Source organism: Somniosus microcephalus, chromosome 11 (genome assembly GCF_052327205.1).
Source record: "Somniosus microcephalus isolate GS21.2 chromosome 11, FLI_Smic_1.0, whole genome shotgun sequence".
In the NCBI taxonomy this organism is placed as follows: domain Eukaryota; kingdom Metazoa; phylum Chordata; class Chondrichthyes; order Squaliformes; family Somniosidae; genus Somniosus; species Somniosus microcephalus.
This window is the reverse complement of record NC_140997.1, coordinates 16,179,606-16,202,553: the sequence shown is the minus strand read 5'-3', so window position 1 is coordinate 16,202,553 and position 22,948 is coordinate 16,179,606. Positions and strand designations below refer to the sequence as shown.

The 22,948-nt window shown below is 45.8% G+C and overlaps 1 protein-coding gene across 2 annotated transcripts in view; it reads left to right on the top strand.

Moving 5' to 3' along the window:
• Positions 1-5,773, top strand: part of lmf1 (lipase maturation factor 1) — a 449,408-nt gene extending 443,635 nt beyond the window's left edge. For both annotated transcript variants that reach the window (XM_086000259.1, XM_086000258.1), the window contains one exon: positions 228-5,773. In XM_086000259.1, the coding sequence (XP_085856385.1) occupies positions 228-402 (175 nt within the window). In that variant the 3' untranslated portion in view covers positions 403-5,773. The remainder of the gene's footprint in view (positions 1-227) is intronic.
• The last annotated feature ends 17,175 nt before the right edge of the window (positions 5,774-22,948 follow it).

The window sequence follows — 22,948 nt, the reverse complement described above, 5'->3', positions numbered from 1 at the left end:
CAGTGACTACACTTCAAAAAAAGTACTAAATTGGCTGTAAAGTGCTTAGGGACGTCTTGAGGTCGTGAAAGGCGCTATATAAATGCAAGTTAGTTCTTTTCTTTCCCCTCCCCAACCTGGGGAGGCTGAGCTGCTTGTAGCATCCAGTTGACGTTGGTTTTGACACACTGCCACGCATGGTTGGTCCGAAATCCAGCCGCGATAACACAATCTGTTTCTGTCGACAGGTGGCTAAGGGGTGAGCACTATCGCTACAAATTCAGCAAGCCCGGTGGCAACCATGCTGCAGAGGGTAAGTGGTGGATTCGGAAACGGATCGGCGTGTATTTCCCTCCTGTCAATGTGAAGGGGCTGAAGAAGTATTTTAAGGAGCGGGACTGGCCAATTCATGAGACCCAATGAAGTGAGATGTCTCCTCTGGGACAAAAAAAATCAATTGACTTCCAGCAAGAGCACCTCAATGGCACCTCAGGACTGCAAATATATCACCTCATATCATGAAGCACATTGACTAATGTACACTGGACAGAAGCCACATGACTGCAATTGTCAACCGTGCAGACCATTTGACCTTTAACCATAAACATTATACTTTAATTGAAAGTCATTGTCAAAATGTAATTTCAGCTGAACTTTCGACACATTTTCAGTCCTCATTGTGTACAACTTTTCCAAGTTTTAAGAGAATTTTTTGTGGCAGTTTTATCTGGAGATGTCTTTGTAATTCAGTCCCCCTTCTTGCCTTCCCTGTGTGCAGCTCCTGTCTCAAAGGGTAGGTATGAAACAAGAGGCTAGAAATTACTGTTGGCGATAATAGTGGAGAAATGCTTAGCATACTCAAAGGGTGTTACTTTGTCCCAGTGGTGGGGTCACGGAGGATCTTGACTCCCCCCATCCTCCAATCATTTAGAGTTCACTCAACGCGGCTTTGGAGGACCGACTCCATTCAGCTCCCAGGAACCTCTCTTGTCACCCGTCTTCACCCTCCCGGCTCGACCTGCTGGTCTGTGCGGTTCCCGGTTCAGCCTTCGGACAAGGGTAAGTCGACATTTTCCATTTCCCAGCTCGGTCTCCTTGCTGTCCCAAGTCTCGAGTTCAAACCCCCCCCACCCCCACCCAAAGGTTGGCCAAACCTTGCTCCATCACTGCTTTATCAGCTATTTTAATGAAGACATTGATCAGTTTAAAAAAAAGGGGAAGTTCTCCTGTTAAAATAGTGGAATGCTAAGCAATTAATTGCTACTGTCGTCAGCGGCAGTCCTGAGCCCAGAATGGCTTAGAACTGGTTTGACTTCAAGTACATAATAAGACAGTGCTATGAAGTAGAACATTGAATTCAGCCTGGGGACCACTGCCATTCAACGTTTTTTTTTTGTAATTCCAAAAATCTGGTTCTAAATATGAATCAATCATGTTACCAAGTGGATCATCACCATTCTGGAAAAAAGGAGCCAAAAATCTCTGGTTTCCTAGAGTTAAGCAATAGCTTAGCGAACGAGCCGCCAATTGAGCTCTAGGTTCAGCTCATGCTGAAGAAGCTACTGTTGTTTTGCCGACAATGTTACAAGAATTGTTTTTGAAATTTCTAACCCTGAATGAGGTTATTTATCGCTTGATTCCTGTTATTTCTTCAGTGTAATAAATATCTCACTGGACCAACTGTTGAAGGATTAAAATAACAACAGAAAACGCTGGAAAAACTCAGCAGGCCAGGGCAGCATCCGTGGAGAGAGAAACAGAGCTAACGTTTCAGGTCGATGATCCTTCGTCAGAACTGGAAATAAGCAGGAAAAGGAATAGATTGTGAAGTAATTTAGGGGCTGGGAAAAGGGGGAGGGGATGAAAGAACTAAAGGGAAGGTCAGTGATAGGATAGAAAGCAGGAGAGATTGAGAGACATTAAGAGATATTCAAGGCGAGAGGAGGTGGTAATGGGACAGGTTAAGGAACATGGGATGGCTCTAGATGAGGTTGAAGGATTAATATAGCTATGCGATGAAAATGTTTCTCAATTCTAGACTCACTACTAAATCACTGGTTATATCCATATGGAAAGTATAGAGGCAGGAGTAGAGTGGGAAAATTGTTTCAACTTGGGACAGTTTGATACCCTAGGAATGATTTAGTGATCTGACGCTCCCAGTGGGGAGTGGCACTCACAGGGAGCCCATCTTGGGAAATCAGGAGTGTATCAAACTCTCGCCATGCAGGACTATGGGGAAAGAGCAAGGACTATGAGCCGGCACAGGCATGATGGGCCGAGTGGCCTCCGTTTGTGCTGTGTGATTCTGTGGCGACGGGCACAAAATCACGGGTTGCTGGCCCACCTTTCAAAACCGCGGCAGGAGGAATGGGGCGGCAAGTTCTGCACGTTGATTGTAAGTGAGCTACTGCCCCCTTCCCGCCCAAGCACCGGCATGAAAATCTGCCCCCTCCCATGTCTGCCAGAGCAGCGCAGAGTGCCATCTTTTATCAATTAAACTGCGCTTGCGTGTGGTTTTACCACTGCCCTGTACCTGTTCACGTTTATCCATGGGTGCAAGGTGCCAACAGTAATGCATAAATGTGCCCGTGTTCTGAATGGGGAATATTAGGTCAAGTATTTTAGCGGATAACTTAGCACAGTTTTCTGTCTATATGATCGAGATATGTTACTCTTCAGGATACATTTGTCTTTTACAATGTACAAAATGACAACATTTCCACTGGTCCTCAGTCAGCATTCTGCTCACCTGTTGCATAGTGCGTCTTCAAACATTCGCCGCACTCGTCATGAGGTAAGCTTCCCTCCATCATTCTTCTGCCCCCCCCCAGTCAACTTAAAGCATTGCATCAAAACGAAGAACACCGGGCCGTGATATTGCTCCACGCCCATAGTGCGAAACAGCAGAACAAAGTCAATGGAATGGAAAATCGAGCGCGGTGTGTATAATGGCCTGATGATCCCCGAATCAACCCATTCCACACGATTGCCGTAAACCAGTTTCACCTCCAATGTCTCGGCTACGACCAGGGGTGGGGGCGGCGGAAAGAACACTTTTACCAGGTGGAGTTGAGTGATGGGCAGCCACTGGTTGTAACTCCATGGCCATCCGGTTGGGAATAACACACTCTACAGACAAGGCTCCCATTGCAATAATCCGGAGGCACAACTGGGATGATCTTCTGATGGTGGTTGAAGTTTCCCCACCACCTTGCACCTGCTTGGAAACTTACCCCCACCACCTCAACGTGCTGGCCTTTCATTCAGCTCTCAGATTTCAGTCTCAGAACGTATTTTAAATCTATTCTCGTGGGGAAGGGAAACCCAACCTGCTGTGCGCTACAAAAGTGGCTTTAACATAGAAACATAGAAGATAGGAGCGGGAGGAGGTCATTCGGCCCCTTGAGCCTGCTCCGCCATTCAATGAGATCATGGCTGATCATCCAAATTCAGTACCCTGTCCCTGCCTTCTCCCCATATCCCTTGATCCCTCCAGCCCCAAGAAATATATCTAACTCCTTCTTGAGGAATCGTTGCCTTCGGGTCACCTCGCTACCCAGCGGAGATGGCAATGAAAGGAAATCTGTGCTCAGGCTGCTTATGTGATAGGAAAAGAGAAGCAACAACCTCTTCAAACTGAAAAGACCGGAGTACAGATTGTTTCCACGTTTTGTGGGTACAAACTAACTTATTCACGGTTCATGAAAAACGAGTTTGTTACATAAAATAAATTGTATTCCCTTGAGTATAGAAGATTGAAGGGTGATCTAATCAAGGTGTTTAAAATGTTAAAAGGATTTGATAGGGTAGATACAGGGAAACTATTTTCGCTGGTGGGAGAATGCAGAACACCAGGGGGGGGGGAGGTGCATAATAAAGGAGTGAAATCAGAAAGCGCTTCTTCATACAAATGGTAGTAGAAATCTGGAACATTTTCCCTCAAAAGGCTGAGAGTGCCAGGAGTCAATTGAAATTTTCAAGACTGAGATCGCTAGATTTTTATACGGTAAGGGTATAGAGGGATATGGAGTAAAGGTGGGTAATTGGAGTTGAGGTGCAGATCAGCCATGATCTAATTGAATGGCGGAACAGGCTTGAGTAGCTGAATGGCCTACTCCTGCTCCTATACTCCTAGGAGCAGGTTTACTGTGCCTTTTAACCATGTCATTTTGAGCAGAGGTATATCTGTGTGTCGTAAATGTTCTGTGCTGTGATTAGAATGTTTCTGTCGTAACTCCAAATATTGGCCCAGAAATTCGGGTCGGAGGCTTCCCGCGGGTGCAAGTCTCCGACCTGCACTTACCTTGCGCGCCGGCCGTTGAGCGGTGAGCCCCCATGGAATTGCGATCCTGGGCCTCCTCCAACTGCCGGCGCGCAGTGCTTGCGTATCCCAGGGGCGCAGTTAGTTCGAAGCGTCCCCTGGGATCACGTGGGCCATGGAGAACCAATGGTAGCAGGGAATGCTTCATTCATAAGTTTGACAGGAAGAGCTGTCAAACCTATAAATACTATCAGCCTCAAAACATCACTAAAACCTCAAATAATTTTTTTTTAAAACACGTTTTTAAAATAAACTATAAATTACATGAAATAACTATTTTAAACAATTTAAATTTTTGAAAAAATTAATTACATTTTCTAACGAGGCTAAAAATAAACTTACCTTTCTTTAAAGTATTTAAAAATAATAAACCTGTGGAAAAAATGTTTTAATTTTAATTAATTCACCACTTACCTTGTTAAAAGCAGGCCTTGCGACTACTTTTTACATGTCTAACTTCTGGAGACTTACCTTCCCGGAGAAACCTGGAAAAAAACCGTAAGTTCGATGCGCACGCGCTGCTTCTCCTGCGCATGCGTTCCACCTCTTAACCCTTCTTTCAGGGGAACGGAAGTGCCGGTTTCCCGCGCATGTGCAGTGCATGCAGGAAACCGGCACTTCCATTGGGCTTACGGGTGAGTACCCCGTGCGTACTCACCCGTGGAGACCCGGATTTCTGGGCCTTTGTGTCTCCACAATGGTGATCGATTAGTTAAATGTGAATTGGCTGAGAGTATATGGCTTATGAGATCACTGCAAGAGATTATCTTAGTATGGAATTAGATAATTTCTTTGTGTGCTAAAGATTTGCCACAATTTTAAAATTGTATTCATCTTGTTGACAAGCAGTTCCTATCCACTTCAAGCCATCGTCTTGGATTGCCATTAGCGTAGTAGATATCAAAATGCCAAGTTTCCGTTCTGCGTGCTTCCTATTGTGTAACAGCATTCCTATGAGGTGTGAGTTAGGGCTTTGTTTGGCAGGAGGAGATGTTAATCTGTCGATGGTTTGTTGGACATTTGATTATCTCAAGACACTTGGTCGAAATCCATTGTCACAGTTCATCCGCCACTACCCCCCCCCCCCCCCCTCAACAATTGAATTTTTGGAGAGTTACTCAATAGCAGGGTTCAAATGGTCGTATAAACTGAGTTTTGTTGTCATGGTTTATCACATTATCTGAGCATGTCAGCCATGTTTTTGAGCCGTTACATCATTCTTGGCCAGTGTAGGAGGCAGAGTTCAACTTGCTGAAGCCTGACTGAGAATGACAACAGAATAACCCACCAGTTTTCATGTAATGCTCCCAGTTCCACAGCATCTGACCAAATCGCAAAGCTCCACTCCGGAGAGCCAGAGAATGGTCTACCACTGGTATCATCAGTCACTGACATATGTAACATGTGACTGAAACTTCCAGGCAATTACCTGTGATTATTTTACTGAATAAACTTGGAATTAAATCATTATTGTTAATCCTTCATTTGAACAACATATCAACAATGTCAAATGTGCTCCTTCCAGTGTCTACCATGATGTTTATACTCATGACTTAACAGTGATGGAACCAGAACTGATTAAAACATTCCCACAAATTGATAAGGGTATTGAGGGATATGGAGCATAATATAAAATACATAATATAAAATATAACTGACTATTGGATGATCTGTTCATGGTTAATAAAAAGACACTGCCTCCCTTCCTGTAATGCTCTCTCTCTTTGTCTCCCAATCTGTCTTTCTTATTGTCTTTACCCTTCTGTTTGTCTTAGACTTCATCTCACTCTCTGTCTTCTGTAAAGTGCTTTGGGACGACATACAGTATAATCTGCTGCAGAACATCAGCCACGGTAATGGTAAAAGATAGAAAAGAATGCACATTTAAAATTAGCAAGTTCTCTTGAGGGTTAAAAATTCTGATGCTGCTTTTCATTTGTGGTATAAACTTAACTTACCTGAGGAAGGACGTTCTTGCCATGGAAGGAGTGCAGCGAAGATTCACCAGGCTGATACCTGGGATGGCAGGAATGATGTATGAGGAGAGATTGTGTCGACTGGGCTTATACTCACTGGAGTTTAGAAGATTGAGAGGGGATCTCATCGAAACCTACAAAATTCTGTCAGGCCTGGACAGACTAGATGCAGGAAGGATGTTTCTGATGGCCGGGGAGTCCAGAACCAGGGGTCATAGTCTAAGGATAAGGGGTAGGCCATTTAGGACTGAAATGAGGAGGAATTTCTTCACCCAGAGAGTGGTGAACCTGTGGAATTCTCTGCCACAGAGGGCGGTGGAGGCCAGTTCATTAAATATATTCAAGAAAGAGTTGGATATATTTCTTAAGGCTAAAGGAATCAAGGGATATGGGGAGAAGGCAGGGACAGGGTACTGAACTTGGATGATCAGCCATGATCTCATTGAATGGCGGAGCAGGCTCGAAGGGCTGAATGGCCTACTCCTGCTCCTATCTTCTATGTTTCTATGTTTAACTTCAGGAATGATTCAACTGCTACTGACACTGGGATTTAAACCCAGCCTAATACACATTAATCGCTGCTTTTTATCATCAATTATCTGATTATTGCCTACTTTTTTTTGGCTTCTACCTCACTCTGATAAAGCACAGCCTTACCTTTAATTTATTTCCGAGAGCAGCACGCAGATCGGCAGCTCATCCACCTTAAACATTCACTCCCTCCATCACCGGCACACCATGGCTGCAGTGTGTACCATCTACAAGGTGCACTGCAGCAATTTGCCAAGGCTTCTTCAACAGCACCTCCCAAACCCGTGACCTCTACCACCTCGAAGGACAAGGGCAGCAGTCACATGGGAACACCACCACCTCCAAGTTCCCCTCCAAGTCACACACCGCCCTGACTTGGAAGTATATCATCGCTGGGTCAAAATCCTGGAACTCCCTCCCTAACAGCACTGTGGGAGCACCTTCACCACACGGACTGCAGCGGTTCAAGAAGGCGGCTCACCACCACCTTCTCGAGGGCAATTAGCGATGGGCAATAAATGCTGGCCTTGCCAGCGACGCCCACATCCCTTGAACGAATTAAAAAAACACAAAGTGAGAGCAGCACGCAGATCACAAAGGCCTGGAAAGCAGTCGGCCAGGCATCGAGGATGGAGCCTGGACTCTGGGCTGGGCGGGGCAGCCAGGAAAGGAACCAGTCTTCGGGGAAAAGACGGCAGCCAAAGATTGCTGAAAATCCATGCTCAGCATGTAGTTGGCATGCAGCTCTCATGGGCCAATCGGATCTTTCAAAAGGAACCGACAACATTTTGTTTAATACAGGTAGCCAGATATGTGGAAAAGAGTTTGCGGTTATAATCTTTTAGACCTCAGGTGATGGTCCTAAATCACAAAACGAAGTTGCTGCCTTGCGAATGCACTCTACGCTTGACCGTAAGGTTTCTCACTGATCTCCTGGTAGACTTGCAGTAATGTTATTGTACCTTCAACCTCTGTCACAGCACATCAGCAACAGCCCAGCATGGACTAATGTCTTGATTGAAAAGCCTATGTGGATGCATTGATGACAATGAGGTACTTCTGTTCTCTCATCGCAGACAATAACTTGCATTTATACCGCACCTTCACCGTAGGAAGTCATCCCAGCATGCTTCACAGTGTGAGGTGAATGTCGATCTGAGCAAGAGTAGGGAGAAGGCCAAAAACAAAGTTTCACCAAACACTTTTTTTTTACGAAGGCAGTCCCTCCTCCTATTAGTCTGTTGGCTGGGGATCTCGCTCACTGATTACAGCACTGACCCTACTGTGTCCCCTCACTCACTGATCCCAATACTGTTATTAAATTGGTACCACCTTTCTAAGACAGTGTTTCAAGTTTGTTTAAGCACTGATTGGAGAAGCTGGCATTGTTCTCCTTGGAGCAGAGAAGGTTAAGGGGAGATCTAATAGAGGTGTTCAAAATTACATGGGGTTTTGATGGAACAAGTAGGGAGGAACGGCTTCCTCTGGCAAGTGGGTCGGTAACCAGAGGTCATAGATTTAAAAGTAGAGGGGAAATGAGGAGACATTTTTTCATAGAGGGTTGTTAAGATCTAGAATGCACTACCTGAAAGGGTGGTGGAAGCAGATTCCATCAGAACGTTCAAAAGGCAATTGGACATGTACTTGAAGCGGACTCGTTTTCAGGGTTATTGGGGGAAAGCTGGGGTGTGGGACTAAAATGGAGAGCTCTTTCAAAGAGCCAGTGCAGGCGCTGAATGGCCGCATTCTGTGCGTACAATTCTCAGCACGGTTCTTAGCCCAGTGCAACTAGCTTGTCATCCTGTTAGCAGAAGGTAGAATTCCTGTGAATCTAAAATGGCTTGGAACTATTCAGAAGTATGAACAGTCTGCTGGGATGAACAGCAAGCCTGTCGGAATCAGTGAAGAGCAATGATAGACTGACATTTCGGGTGCAGATTCTAGCACAGGGCCTACCGAATCATTAGAAATGTTTAAGAAATGATGATCAGCTTGTTGTGTATTTCCAGCATTTTCTGATTCAGATTTGCCATTTTCTTCCCTCTCCATCTCCCGTATAAAATAATTGTTCCAGTCCACAAAGGGTTAAATTAGTGATGTCACCACCGCCCCCCTCCCCCGACTATCACATGGCCAGCTAGCCAGACAACATGACGGAAGTCTGAGCGTCTGAGAAGTTTAAGTGTCATTTGCCTGTCTGTTCAGGAACACTCTGAGATGTAGCACATAACAGGGCTTCTGCTAAAATAATTATGATCTCAGGTTTTGCGCTACGTACTGGGATCTAGAGAGAGAGGGCAGCAAATGGACTCGGCCTCCACTGTAATTTTATTTGTTCGGTATTTCACTCTTTTGTAGACTGTCCCAACAGATTCAGAAGTGCGAGGGTTGGGGGGGGGGGGTGAAAAAAAACAAAGCCATGTCTAGCAGGGAAAAGGAAGTGTTCCAGACACGTAGCGATCATTTTCTAAACAGCATAGGTCTACAAAAATAATCTTCCTTTTTTTACCCCCCGCCCCCCCCGCACCTCAAAACTGCAATGGACTTCTTGGGTTTGTGCTTCTAAAAGGAAATAATATAGACCTCCAGATTGCTCGGCCACTCAAGCATGACATATGTGGGAGGAGAATCGGTCCACATTAGTATAGACTTTCACTCTGATTGACCATGACTGAAATCGAGTGCCTTGCCAGAGTGCAGTCTGCCAGCCCATAACCACCTCCTATTACGCAAAAAGGAGGGGGGAAAAAAGATATCTGGATTGACCCACCCCAACATTTCCCAAATTCTCAGAAACCAGATGCAACAATTTAAATGCTAGATGCGATCGGGGGTTAAAAGGAATCAAACCCGTTCCATCGGTGAGTATGACGGAATGCAAATATTGATTAGATTGCGAGAGTATTTTTGAAAGTACGCCAACAGAAAGGGGAAGCACAGAGCGGTTAATATTTGGGTGATGTCATCGGGCAGTGACCTTTCACCTCCAGCGTCACCATGGAGATTACTTCCTTGCTGAAGTGTTCAGTGATCTTGAGTCATGGTGGGCTGAAATAACTGGAAAGTGACTGCGGCAAAAAAGGATTTTGCAAAAAGAAAAAACCCCACATGTTGCCTGCCTGTTGTTTGGCTGCAAATATCAAACTGTCCACAGAAATTAATCGTCCCGCTTGAGAGAAAGCGAATTTATTCTTCAATCCACTCATCCCTCCCACAGTAATTGCACCTCCACTTCCTTTCAACTGAGGAACTATAGGTGGAAAACTGAAGCTGAATTTGTTGATCACCAAGTTGGCACCAAGTCAGTCAGATCTGATCACCAGGGGCCAGGTTCCTGCTCTGTGGGCGTTTAGAACCACTCAGTGGGTTTCTATTGATTGCTTTGACACTTAGGCCCTTACTCACAAGCTCTGGGAGCATTGTGGTTGAGAGTGCTTAACTGTGTGATATCAATAGACCTCATAGCTTCAATCTGCCCGAGCACATAAAATGTACTGTTTATCGCGGCGCTTATCCAATCAGGATCCTCTTAAAGCATGTGTTTTTAAATTAAATGGGTCGCAATTAAAACATGGCGTTGCTGCGGTTGCCATTGCGAAATCTTGTCAGCTGCCCCCTCTTTTCAAATGGACTGATCCAGTGAATGAAGATGTCGTGAGGTTAAACTGCTGATTTGCAAGGCGAACTGTGACCTCCTCTCTAGGCCAGTCCATTCAGATAGAGAGAGCAGCATGCGCTCGACAACTAACTGGAGTTGGAGTTACATATAGAGCAGGGATGTCCATATTGTGGTTCGTGGGCCACGGGTTACCCTTCCTTCACTCCTGGCTATCCAGCCCTCAAAGCTAAGGATACTTGCTTCTGTTTATTATGGTCTGGATTTTGCGGTCAGTGGCGAAGTGACAGCGCTCACCGCTGAGCTCGAAAAAAGCTGCCCACAAAGATCTAGCGATCGCTGTGGTGTGGATTTTACCTTTCCTGACGTTAATTTCATTCTGGCGTCCCCTATAGGGGATCTCCAGCGTCCAGCAAGTGATGTCATCAAGCAGGCTAAGCAGCCAATCCCATTGAAGAATTCTCACAGACAGCAAACCAGGAAGTAAAATGCACAGATTAGTTTCGCCGTCATTACACCCGCGAAATCCGGGTTTATGTTTCTGATTTCCTGTTCAAACCTGGAGATTTGGAAAGAGTTGTTTTTAGTGCTGTTCATTGGATCAAGAACCAGAGGGGAGATGCTGAGAATTTAGTTTACGCAGCGAGTTGTTACAATCTGGAATGCACTGCCTGAAAGGGCAGTAGAAGCAGATTCAATAGTAACTTTCAAAAGGGAATTGGATAAATACTTGAAAAGGAAAAATTTCCAGGGCAATGGGAAAAGGGCAGGGGAGTGGGATGAATTGGAGAGCTCTTTCAAAGAGCCGGCACAGGCACGATGGGCCAAATGGCCGCTTACTGTGCTGCGTCGTTCTATGAGTAGAGGTGGATTAGAAAGCTTTTTTTAAAAAAAAGAAAATCAATTTAATAGTGGAAGAGGCTGGGATCAGAGCTATCAGAATTAAGCTGGCCTTCCAACATAAATGGGCAAAACATTCTACCCTACTGGGATCATAAGAACAGCTGTACGTTAGAGCACTTAGTACTCACTTTGAAATATCTTTTTCAGCAATTCTCTGGAACCCATATTCTTGGACGAAATCCATATGGTTCCACATTCAGTTGTTGTTTCAGCAGATGAAGGTTTAATTTGTCCAGAGGGATGCAGGATTTAAGCATTCCTTTTTTTCAATTTCTTGGCTATCTTTGAGTTGCTCCCTCACTCCCGCCCCCACCCACCCACCCCTCTCCTTTACCATTTGTAATCGGGATTATTTTGCTATAACTGACAGTTGATAGGCCACACTGTATTTTGTCACCTGTTCCACTTTCCCATAGAGACAAAGATTTGCATCAGATCATTACAGCTGCCGGTTTGTAACCCCCCTTTTGGCTGAGAGCTGCTGAACACTTAGTCACCAAATGCCAACCCAAAGCCTTTGCCGCGGCACCAACTCCCCGAAGTCACGTCGAAAGCAGCCTGCCTTGTACAAAGGGGCGAGGGGAGCACTTTTTTGCGTCAAAAGAGAATGAGACTGTGCCACGCATTGTTAGCTTTCTTAACTGAAATTCAGCATTTGGAAGATGTGTGACGTTTTGCAATTAAAATGGGAATGTATTAAATACTGCCCAGGGAATTCATAGCTCAAAAGAAGCTGATCGCAATCGAAAACAAACAGAGCCACCTGCTATTTCGATAAGAGAAGGAAAAGAAAGAAAGACTTACATTTCTATAGTGGCTTTCATGACCTTAAAGGCATCCCAAAGCCCCTTTACAGCCAATTAAGTACTTTTGAAGTGTAGTCACCATTGTAATGTAGGAAAAGCGGCAGCCAATTTGTGCACAGTAAGCTACAAACAACAATATGATAATGACCAGATAATCTGTTCTAGTTGAGGAATAAATATTGGCCAGGACAATAACCCCCCTGCTCTTCCTCCAAATAGTGCCATGGGATCTTTTACGTCCACCTGAGAGGGCAGACGGGGCCTCGGTTTAATGTCTCATCCGAAATAATGTCTCATCCGAAAGACGGCACCTCCGACAGTGCAGCACTCCCTCAGCACTGCACCAGAGTGTCAGCCTAGAGTTTTGTGCTCCAGTCCCTGGAGTGGGACTTGAACCCGCAACCTTCTGACTCCGAGGCGAGAGTGCTACCAGCTGAGCCACAGCTGACACCTTAGCGTCTAATCACCTCTCGCTCATGCAAACCAACAATTACCCCTTGTACAATGTCACCTTTGAACCTCGAGTGCTCAGTTACTTTTCTCATCTCTCTTGGGGCAACACGGTGGCATAGTGGTTCACAGCGCCAGGGACCCGGGTTCAAATCCGGCCTCGGGTGACTGTCTGTGTGGAGTTTGCACATTCTCCCCGTGTTTGCGTGGGTTTCCTCCAGGTGCTCCGGTTCCCTCCCACAGTCCAAAGATGTGCGGGTTAGGTTGATTGACCATGGAAAAAATTGGCCCTTAATGTTAGGGGGGATTAAATACGTGGGGTTACGGGGATAGGGCTTGGGTGGGATGGCTGTCGGTGTAGGGACCAGGTGCTAAGGTTTGGATGATCAGCCATGATCTCGTTGAATGGCGGAGCAGGCTCGAAGGGCCGAATGGCCTACTCCTGCTCCTAGTTTCTATGTTTCTATGTTTACCTTGCCAATCTGATTTCCAAACACCTACAAGTTCACAATTACACAGCCCACATCCAGCCCTACTTTATTTTCTTAGTTTCCATTGCCCGCAGCTCAACCTCACCTCTCCACCCTTCCTCACTTAACTGCTGTTTCTTCTCTCCTGATAGAATTCTGTCTCTCCTCTGTAGCCCATAAACATCATCCACCCTTTATTTGCAAATCATGTTGGTCCCTTTGATCATCAGTGCTTACACCCACATCTGTATTAGGTCTGCAGGGTGGGAGGAGAGAGCACGTCCAATACTGTGCCCATTCTTTCCCTGGAGTTAGTTGGGTGGGTGAATGGGGTGCCTCCCATGTGTTGCTGCCAGCTGATAATTTGATTTATGCTGACCCCGCCCACCCGCTCGACTTCAGATCACTTCTTTGATTGTGGATATTCTTGCTGTCCTGTTTCATGTTTGCCTTTATCTTTTCAGTGGTGCTTTAAGGGGGAAACAATGACGGTCTTGAAAGTGCAGTTACTTGTCTGCACTTCAAGGAGATTTCCTCAAGAAAGGCCCATCTAAAATGGATTAAGACGCGCATTTTGGCTACATTAAAGGCACAAGCCCCTAGATCCCTTGCACACTATTCCCATTGTTCTTCATATCTTTGAATTGTAATCTATACATATATTGTAGTTGCCTGTCTCAGGCCCTAATCCCATTCTGAGCATGTTGCCAATAACCTATAGTTGAGAATTACAATTCAGATGCTGTGAAATCTCTGCGTTCCTTCAACTCTGGCCTCTTGTGCAGCCCCGATTTCCTTCGCCCCACCATTGCCGGCCGTGCCTTCAGCTGCCTGGGCCCTAAACCCTGGAATCCTCTCCCTAAACCTCTCCGCCCCTCTCTCCTCCTTTTAAGACACTCCTGCAAACCTACCTCTTCGACCAAGCTTTTGGTCACCTGTCCTTAATGTCTCCTTAGGTGACTTGGGGTCAGATTTTGTCCGATGAAGCGCCTTGGGACGTTTTACTATGCTAAAGGCGCTATAGAAATGCAAGTTGTTGTTAACATACCAGCTTAGCCCTTGCGTTTACAGCACAAAACTACGAGCAGATTTACCGAGCCCCCACTAATCCAGATAGTTTACAGAAAGAAAACCTCTCTACAGTAGTAAATGAATGCCATTTCTTTTTTATGGTGGAAGCTTGGAGTAGCAGCTCTACCACGCAATAGTTCACAACCCTGAACTGTAAGGATGGTTACTGTAATAATCGCAGTAATTCTCACACCTGCAAGCACTTACAAGGGCCATAAACTCCCGACTTTCCTGATAGCTTTTAACACCTGCAGAGGATGTCAACAATTGACAGCTAACCCAAAGAGTTGGACGCGGGCTGGGGAGGGGAAAGAGAGATGAACATTGCCCAGTCTTTTATCCCTATCTGTGTCTCCATCAACAAGGAAGCAAAATTGTGTAACAGCGCAAAAAATATATATATATTGCCCTTTTCCCGAGCGACATGAAAAGCTTTGAACGTTAATCCTCATTCAAATGACCATCTGCCAATCTGGCCCCAGGGGGCAAAACGTGTGGCTATCACGGAAAGTGTTATCGTCAGCACAAGGTCGGATAGATTGCATCTGTGAAAGGAAAGTTATAAAGCAAACTTGTTGCTTTATACTCAAGTGAAAGTGGATTGCGAGTGTGGTACGGGGGCTTTTTACAACTTGTGGAGAAGCTATTATGCCTTCTCTCCCCCCCCTCCCCCCTCCTCACTGCCCCCTTCCGCCTTTGATCTTGCCCCTTGGTCACCTGTAAACCATACACCTTATCTGCTCCCGTCATTCAGTGCAGAGGGTTTGAAGTGGGACGCTTTCTCCTTTATCGTGGTTTCTGCTCACATTGATTACTCTCACATCAAAGCCAACATTGTATATAATTTTCATCAGAAATTCTATGATGGCAAAGGACACTTTGGAACATTAAACCCTTTGCCACCTACTTCTGGCAAAAGAAGGATTTTGTTTCCGTTTAACCCTTTGAGTGCCAGGGCAAGCTTTGTGATCCTAAAACAAGGGAGTTATAATCACTTTTTTAAAAGTCTTTTGAATCCTCGGGAGGTTGATTTTTTTTTGAAGCATCCGGATTGCCACCTGGGGTAGAGATGGACTAACTCCGCAGCGAACAGTGGTTCAAACTGGGACCGTCCTCATCCGTATGGCTTAGCACCTCACTCAGTTCCCCGTCGAGCCGTGGAACGTCGGTGGAAGAGTTCTTTTCGTTGAATGTAAGCTAAAGGGCCCGTGGAGAAAACTTAAGAAAAAGAAAAGAAAGAACTTGCATTTCTATAGCGCCTTTCACGACCTCAGGCCGTCCAAAGCGCTTTACAGCCAATGAAGTACTTTTGAAAGCGTAGTCACTGTTGTAATGTAGGAAACGCGGCAGCTAGTCTGCGCACAGCAAGATCCCACTTGCAGCAATGTGACAATGACCGGATAATCTGTTTTAGGTGTTGGCTGAGAGATAAATATTGGCCCCAGGACAGCGGGGAACAACCTCTCTGCTCTTCTTCGAAATAGTGCCCTGGGATCTTTTCTGTCCACCTGAGAGGGCAGACGGTGGAGTGACAACTACACATTATTGCGTTCTCGTGGAATCAGATGCCGCCTAGTTCAATGAATGCCAGCTTTCAGAAAAGAAATGGATGGATTCTTGAATCAGCAGGGAGCAGAGGTCAGTCAAAGAGAATACTAGTGCAGCAGCGAGCCTTGTAATGAGGCTGAGGGGTGTTACAAACATAAAACTAAATAAGGATAAGTGTGTATAACTAGCCGAGCTTGGAGAAAATGTGACAATAAGGATGGGACATACTGCAGATAGAAATACAAGGGTGATGAACTACAGATGCAGAGAAAGAAAGTATGAGCCTTACAGTATTAATGAGTATACATACTGTTGACCACACTCTACATTCCTGAGTGTCAAACAGATCGACAGGAGCACTGCAGTGGTAGTTCAGTCCACTGCGTCCTGTCTCCAGACTCGAGCAACACTGAACACCAGGAAATAGTTAAGATTTAAAAAGAGGGTAACAGACGGACAGAAAAAAACGCAGACTGCGAGATAGCCTCTAGGGATTGTATAGTCCTGCAATAAATCCCAGACTATTACATCTGATTCCTGAAATAATCACTGATTCAAAATCAGCTCTTTCAGTTACATCACCGCCCAGTTGGAGCCAACCCACTTTGGAGGAGTGGGCCGTAATATAAAAAATGCTGCTCGCCAGCTATGAGTGATATTATCTGAAAAAATCTGTCAGAAATGGAGCCGTCCAGATGGCAGGTTCTTTTATAAGTACTTTATATTTTGAGGTGGTGTACCGACTCCTTTGTTTTTAAATTCATGCATTTGAGCCCATACTTCAGTATCACACTCTCCCAGGTTAGCTAGAAGCCACGTTAAATGTCGGGTAAAACTCTGTCTCAACCATGCACCTCATCGAATCATACAACACAGATTGAGACCATTCGGCCCGTTGTGTCTGTTCCAGCTCGTGACAGAGCTGTCCGATTAGTCCCACACCCCCTGCTCTTTCCCCATAGCCCTGCAATTTTGTTCCTTTTCAAGTATATCTCCCATTCCCTTTTGAAAGTTACTTCTTGCCAGTGGAAACAGTTTCTCCCTGTCTACTCTTTCAAAACCCTTCGTAATTTTGAACACCTCTATTAAATCCTCCTTTAACCATCCCTGCTTTAAGGAAAACATTCCCAGCTTCTCTGGTCTCTATATATAACTGAAGAACCTCATCCCTGATGTCATTTTGGTAAATCTCCTCTGCACCCTCTCCATCCTTCCTAAAGTGCGGTGCCCAGAATTGGACACAATTCTCCAGCTGGGGCCTAACACTGTGATTTATAAAGGTTTAGCAGAATTTCCTTGCTTTTATACTCTAGTATATAATAAATGTCAGCTGAGCGCCTCCTAATGTAGCAGTGTGGTATTTCAGCTTCCCATGTCACTTCTTCCAGTGAGAGTTCCAGGTGCAATGTTCCCTTTAAGCTCGCGACCGTGCAGCTCACGCGCAGCCAGCTCACGCGCAGCCAGCTCACCGGCTTTTAAATAGGAAAAAATGCGCATGCGCTGCATACACCCCCCAAAAAAATGAAAGGGCACATTGTCCCGGCGATGCTGCATTAAGGCCAGTTGTGCTTTGCACCCACGTCCATCAGGTCCTGGGTCTGAATGATCCCAAACCCCTCTACAGCGAAAAGACACATTTCAGCTCATCTTTCTGTGATGGAGAGAGGACAGAGTTGTAAACCATGTCACGATAAATGGTATTAAATATAAGATGGTCACCAAATAAATCCGATAGGGAATTCAGGAGAAACTTCTCTACCCAGGCGAGAATGTGGAACTCGCTACCACAGGGAGTGGTTGATGCAAACAGCATAGATGCATTTAAGGGGAAGCTAGATAAACACATGAGGGAGAAAGGAATAGAAGGGTATGTTGATGGGGGTTAGATGAAGAGGGGGTGGGAGGAGGTTCGTGTGAAGCACCTGGAATACTGCATACAGTTTTGGTGTCCATACTTAAGAAAAGACATACTTGCTCTCGAGTCAGTACAAAGAAGGTTCACTCGGTTAATCCCGGGGATGAGGGGATGGACATATGAGGAGAGGTTGAGTAGATTGGGACTCTACTCATTGGAGTTCAGAAGAATGAGAGGCGATCTTATTGAAACATATAAGATTGTGAAGGGGTTGGATCGGGTGGATGCGGGGAAGATGTTCCCGATGATGGGTGAAACTAGAACTAGGGGGCATAGTCTTAGAATAAGGGGCTGCTCTTTCAAAACTGAGATGAGGAGGAACTACTTCACTCAGAGGGTGGTAGGTCCATGGAATATACTGCCCCAAAAAGCTGTAGAAGCTACATCATTACATCAATTTAAAACAGAAATAGACAGTTTCCTAGAAGTAAAGGGAATTAAGGGTTACGGGGAGCGGGCAGGAATTTGGACATGAGTCTAGGTTCGGACCGGTCATGGCCCTGTGGGTAGCGGAGCGGGCCCAGGGGCCGTGTAGCCTGATCCTGCTCCTATTTCGTGTGTCTAATTCTGTTAGATGCAGGAGATGGTTCTGTGATAGTGGATTGGCAGTTAGGATCAGATCAGCCATGATCTTATTGAATGGCGGAGCAGGCTCGAGGGGCCGATTGGCCTACTCCTGCTCCTATTTCTTATGTTCTTATGTAAACACCAGCACGGACCAGTTAGGCCAAATGGCCTGTTTCTGTGCAGTAAATACTTTGTAAAACTTCGTAAGCAAAAGGAAACAAATTTATGGTGTTGGCTATGGCTCAGTTGGTAGCATCCTCTGCCTCTGAGTCAGAAAGTTGTGAGTTCAAGCTCCCACTCCATAGACTTGAGTATAAAAATCTCGGCTGATACTCCCAGTACAGTACCGAGGGAGTGCTGCACTGTCAGAGGTGCCCGTCTTTCGGATGAGATGATAAACCAATGAGAGATGTCTGCCCTCTCAGGTGGATGTAAAAGATCCCATGGTACTACTTTGAAGAAGAATGGGGAGTTCTCCCCGGTGTCCCGGCCAATATTTATCCCTCAATTAACATCACACAAAAAAAAAGATTATCTGGTCATTATCACGTTACTGTTTGTGGGAGCTTGCTGTGAGCAAATTGGCTGTTACGTTTCCTACATTACAACAATGACTATACTTCAAAAGTACTTCATTGGCTGTAAAGCGTTTCGGGATGTCCTGAGGTTGTGAAAGGCGCTATATAAATGCAAGTCTTTCTTTGTTTCTTAAAGCGTGAGAGTCTTGGAAGAACGGTTGCAGACTAGAGCCTCACCAACTGAATGACGTGCTTGTTGGGTTATTGCTGAGTTTGACCTTTGGTCTCATCCTATTCATTCAGCCGATCCTCATTGACCCTATCAACAAGAAGTCATTGTGTAGACACATTTACTGTTGACTAGTTTATCAATTAGTTATCTTGTCCCTCACACGTCTCAAACTTCAGTTAATAGCGAACTCCACAAAGTCCTACACACCTTATTGCCCCATCCTTGCAAAGCCCTACGTGCTGCCACTTGCATATCAACTCCAAGGTCCTCCTCCTTATTTTCAAAACCCTGGCTGCACCTTATCTGAATGGTCTACTCCAGCCGCACGTCCCGGGCCTGCACCACTCCAACCATTGACGGCTGCTCGTCCCACACCACCTCCACTCACCGCTAGAGGCTGATCTTTCAGTCATATGTTCTTGCCCTTTGAAAACTCTCTCCCTAAAACAGGTCGCCTCGCTCCCTCCCTCCCTCCCTCCCTTAGAATAGACTCGTACAGCACAGAAAAAGGCCATTTGGCCCATCGTGCCTGTGCCGGCTCTTTGAAAGAGCGATCTTTCCTTTTCAAGTATATATCCAATTCCCTTTTGAAAGTTACTACTGAATCAGCTTCCACTGACCTTTCAGGCAGTGCATTCCAGATCATCACGACTCAATGAGTAAAAAAATTTCTCCTTACCTCCCCCCTTGATCCATTGGCCAGTTATCTTAAATCTGTATCCTCTGGTTATCGACCCTCCTGCCAGTGGATGCAGATTCTCCATATCTCTGCTGTCAAAACCCCTCAATTATGAACACCCCTATCAAATCGAAAGCTTCCTTGAAACCTATTGTTTTAGTACACTCTCTCCTCCCAGATGTTTTCCTGTCTTCTGCTCCCCTCCCCCGGAATGTATTGTGACACAGTTCCCAATGAGGGACGTTATATAAATACAGTATGTTGTTTTAATCATATTTTCTTCTCCCTACAATTTACTTCCCTCCGCTGAAGGCACTAATAAAGAAAAAATGAAAGAACTTGCATTTATATAGCGCCTTTCACGACCTCGGAACAGCCAATGAAGTACTTTTTGAAATGTAGTCACTGTTTCAGTGTGGGACGCGCTGGGATACACTGTCCGAGCAGCTTATAAGGACAGAAGAAATGGGAGCAGGAGTAGGCCATTTGGCCCTTCGAGCCTGCTCCGCCATTCAATAAGATCATGGCTGATCATCGACCTCAACTCCACTTTCCCGCACTATCCCCATATCCCTTGATTCCCTTAATATTCAAAAATCTATCGATCTCTGTCTTGAATATACTCAACGACTGAGCCGCCACAGCCCTCTGGGGTAGAGAATTCCAAAGATTCACCACCCTCTGAGTGAAGAAATTTCTCCTCATCACAGTCCTAAATGGCCGACCCCTTATTCTGAGACTGTGACCCCTGGTTCTACACTCCTCAGCCAGGGGGAAACATCCTCCCAGCATCTACCCTGTCGAGCCCTGTAAGAATTTTACATGTTTCAGTGAGAGCACCTCTCATTCTTCTAAATTCTTGTGCGACCCTAGAGAGGTGAATCTCGGCATTGGCGAGGGCATCACAGCTGAGTATCCACACAGGCACTTTTCAGCATGAGCCATTGAATGTAGAGCGCACGAGGAGAAACGCTCCTGGCGGGCCCTGCTCAGTACTATCCCACACTCAGCATTTATCTAGTCAGGCAATAGGGTCGCCAACTCTGATTGGACATAGTCCTGGAGGTTTCATCACATGACCTCTGGCCTCCAACCACCCCACCTGGTCAAACAGACTTTTATTCCCATCTGCAATATTTTTAGAACTAATCAGCGAAAGCATCTGAAAAAGTGTCTTAAAACCACGCAATTTTTGACATGAATCAACTGAGCGGCCTGCGGGTGGCGCTGTCCAGGGAGAGTATAAATACTCGGGCACGGGCCCAGCTTGCGCAGGACATTCTTAACAGGAACTAGTGAAGGACACAACTAGACCTCCATGTTGTAAAACAGTTGATTAAAGCTTTGTTTAACGCTTAGACCAAGTGCCTAGTAGTTTTCTTACGTCAGCCCCTGTGATTTTCTCCTGGTGTTGCTGGCAGCAGTGTCCTGGAGATGAATCTTTCATTCCTGGCAATTCAAGGGCAATCCTGGAGGGTTGGCGACCCTCTGAGGGTCACCAGCAGTGACCTTTCAACGTTACGCAAAGCAATAATCCCAGTCTGTGCTGTTGGCTTTTTAAACAAAAGTAGAAAAAGAATCATAGCCGACGTATCCAAGAGGAACTCTGTACACCTAGTCAAAACTAACTTAGGAGCGTACAAACAATGACGGGCGGGAAAGGACTCTCTGCTCCATCCAGCCCTGTCCCACACAATTTGTCATACCTTGTGCATCACAATGTATACACTCCCCACCCCACATCATGGGATCTCCTGGGAGTGACGTTAAACCAGATAACCCAGGGCCATTAGGGGAAAAAAAAACTTGAAAATTCTTCTCTGATCCCCTTAGGTGATGGAAACTCGTCCAGGAGACCCCGCTGGCCCTGATTAACGTTACCTTGTACGAGGTGATCTCCGCCCCAGCCCGAAACAGATCCAGCTCTTGCTTGAAGGAATTCAACCAAGTGGCGTCCACTGCACGAGCCGGCAGCCTGTCCCACGGGTCCACTATTCACTGGGAAAAGAACCATCTCCTAACATCTAGTTCTAAAGAAAAAAGGAAGACTTGCATTTCTATAGCACCTTTCACGACCTCAGGACGTCCCGAAGCGCTTCACAGTTTTGAAGTGTAGCCATTGTTGTAATGTATGAAATACGACAGCCAATTTGCACACGACAAGCTCCCATAAACATCTCTCTGGTAATCTCCAGATAATTTGGTTTAGTGATGTTGTTTGGGGGGTAAGTATTGGCCCTGGACACTGGGGAGAACTCCCCTGCTCTTCTTTGAAATAGTGCCGTGGGATCTTTTACGTCCACCTGAGAGGGCAGACAGGGCCTCGGTTTAACGTCTCATCCGAAACATAGAAACATAGAAGATAGGAGCAGGAGTAGGCCATTCGGCCCCTCGAGCCTGCTCCGCCATTTAATGAGATCATGGCTGATTCAGTACCCGGTCCCTGCTTTCTCCCCATATCCCTTGATCCCTTTAGCCTTAAGAAATATATCCAACTCCTTCTTGAATATATTTAATGAATTGGCCTCAACTGCCTTCTGTGGTAGAGAATTCCACAGGTTCACCACTCTCTGGGTGAAGAAATTCCTCCTCATCTCTGTCCTAAATGGCTTACCCCTTATCCTTAGACTGTGACCCCTGGTTCTGGACTCCCCCGCCATCGGGAGCATCCTTCCTGCATCTTGTCTGTCTAGTCCTGTTAGAATTTTATAAGTTTCAATGAGATCCCCTCTCATTCTTCTAAACTCTAGCGAATATAAGCCTAATCGACCAAATCTCTCCTCATACGTCATTCCTGCCATCCCAGGTATCAGTCTGGTGAATCTTCGCTGCGCTCTCTCCATGGCAAGAACATCCTTCCTCAGATAAGGCGACCAAAACTGCACACAATACTCAAGGTGTGGTCTCACCAAGGCCCTGTACAACTGCAGCAAGACATCCTTGTTCCTGTACTCGAATCCTCTCACTAAGACGGCACCTCCAAAAGTGCAACACTCTCTCTGCAGTGTCAGCCTAGATTTTTGTGCTCCAGCCTCTGGAGTGGGACTTAAACCTGCAGCCTTCTGACTCAGAGGTGAGAGAGGGCGACCCACTGAGCCATGGCTGACACTTTTACATAACGCCATTCGCATCCTCAGAATGTTCCAAAACGCTTTACGGCCAGTGAATTATTTTGAAATGTGCTCAGTGTTGGAATGTAGACAAACACAGCAGCCAGTTTGCGCACAGCAAGGTCCTACAAGCAGCAATTAGATAAATGACCAATTAATTTATTAATTAGCGTTTTTTTTATTCGCTTATGGGATCTGGGCGTCGCTGGCGAGGCCCAGCATTTATTGCCCATCCTTAGTTGCCCTTGAGAAG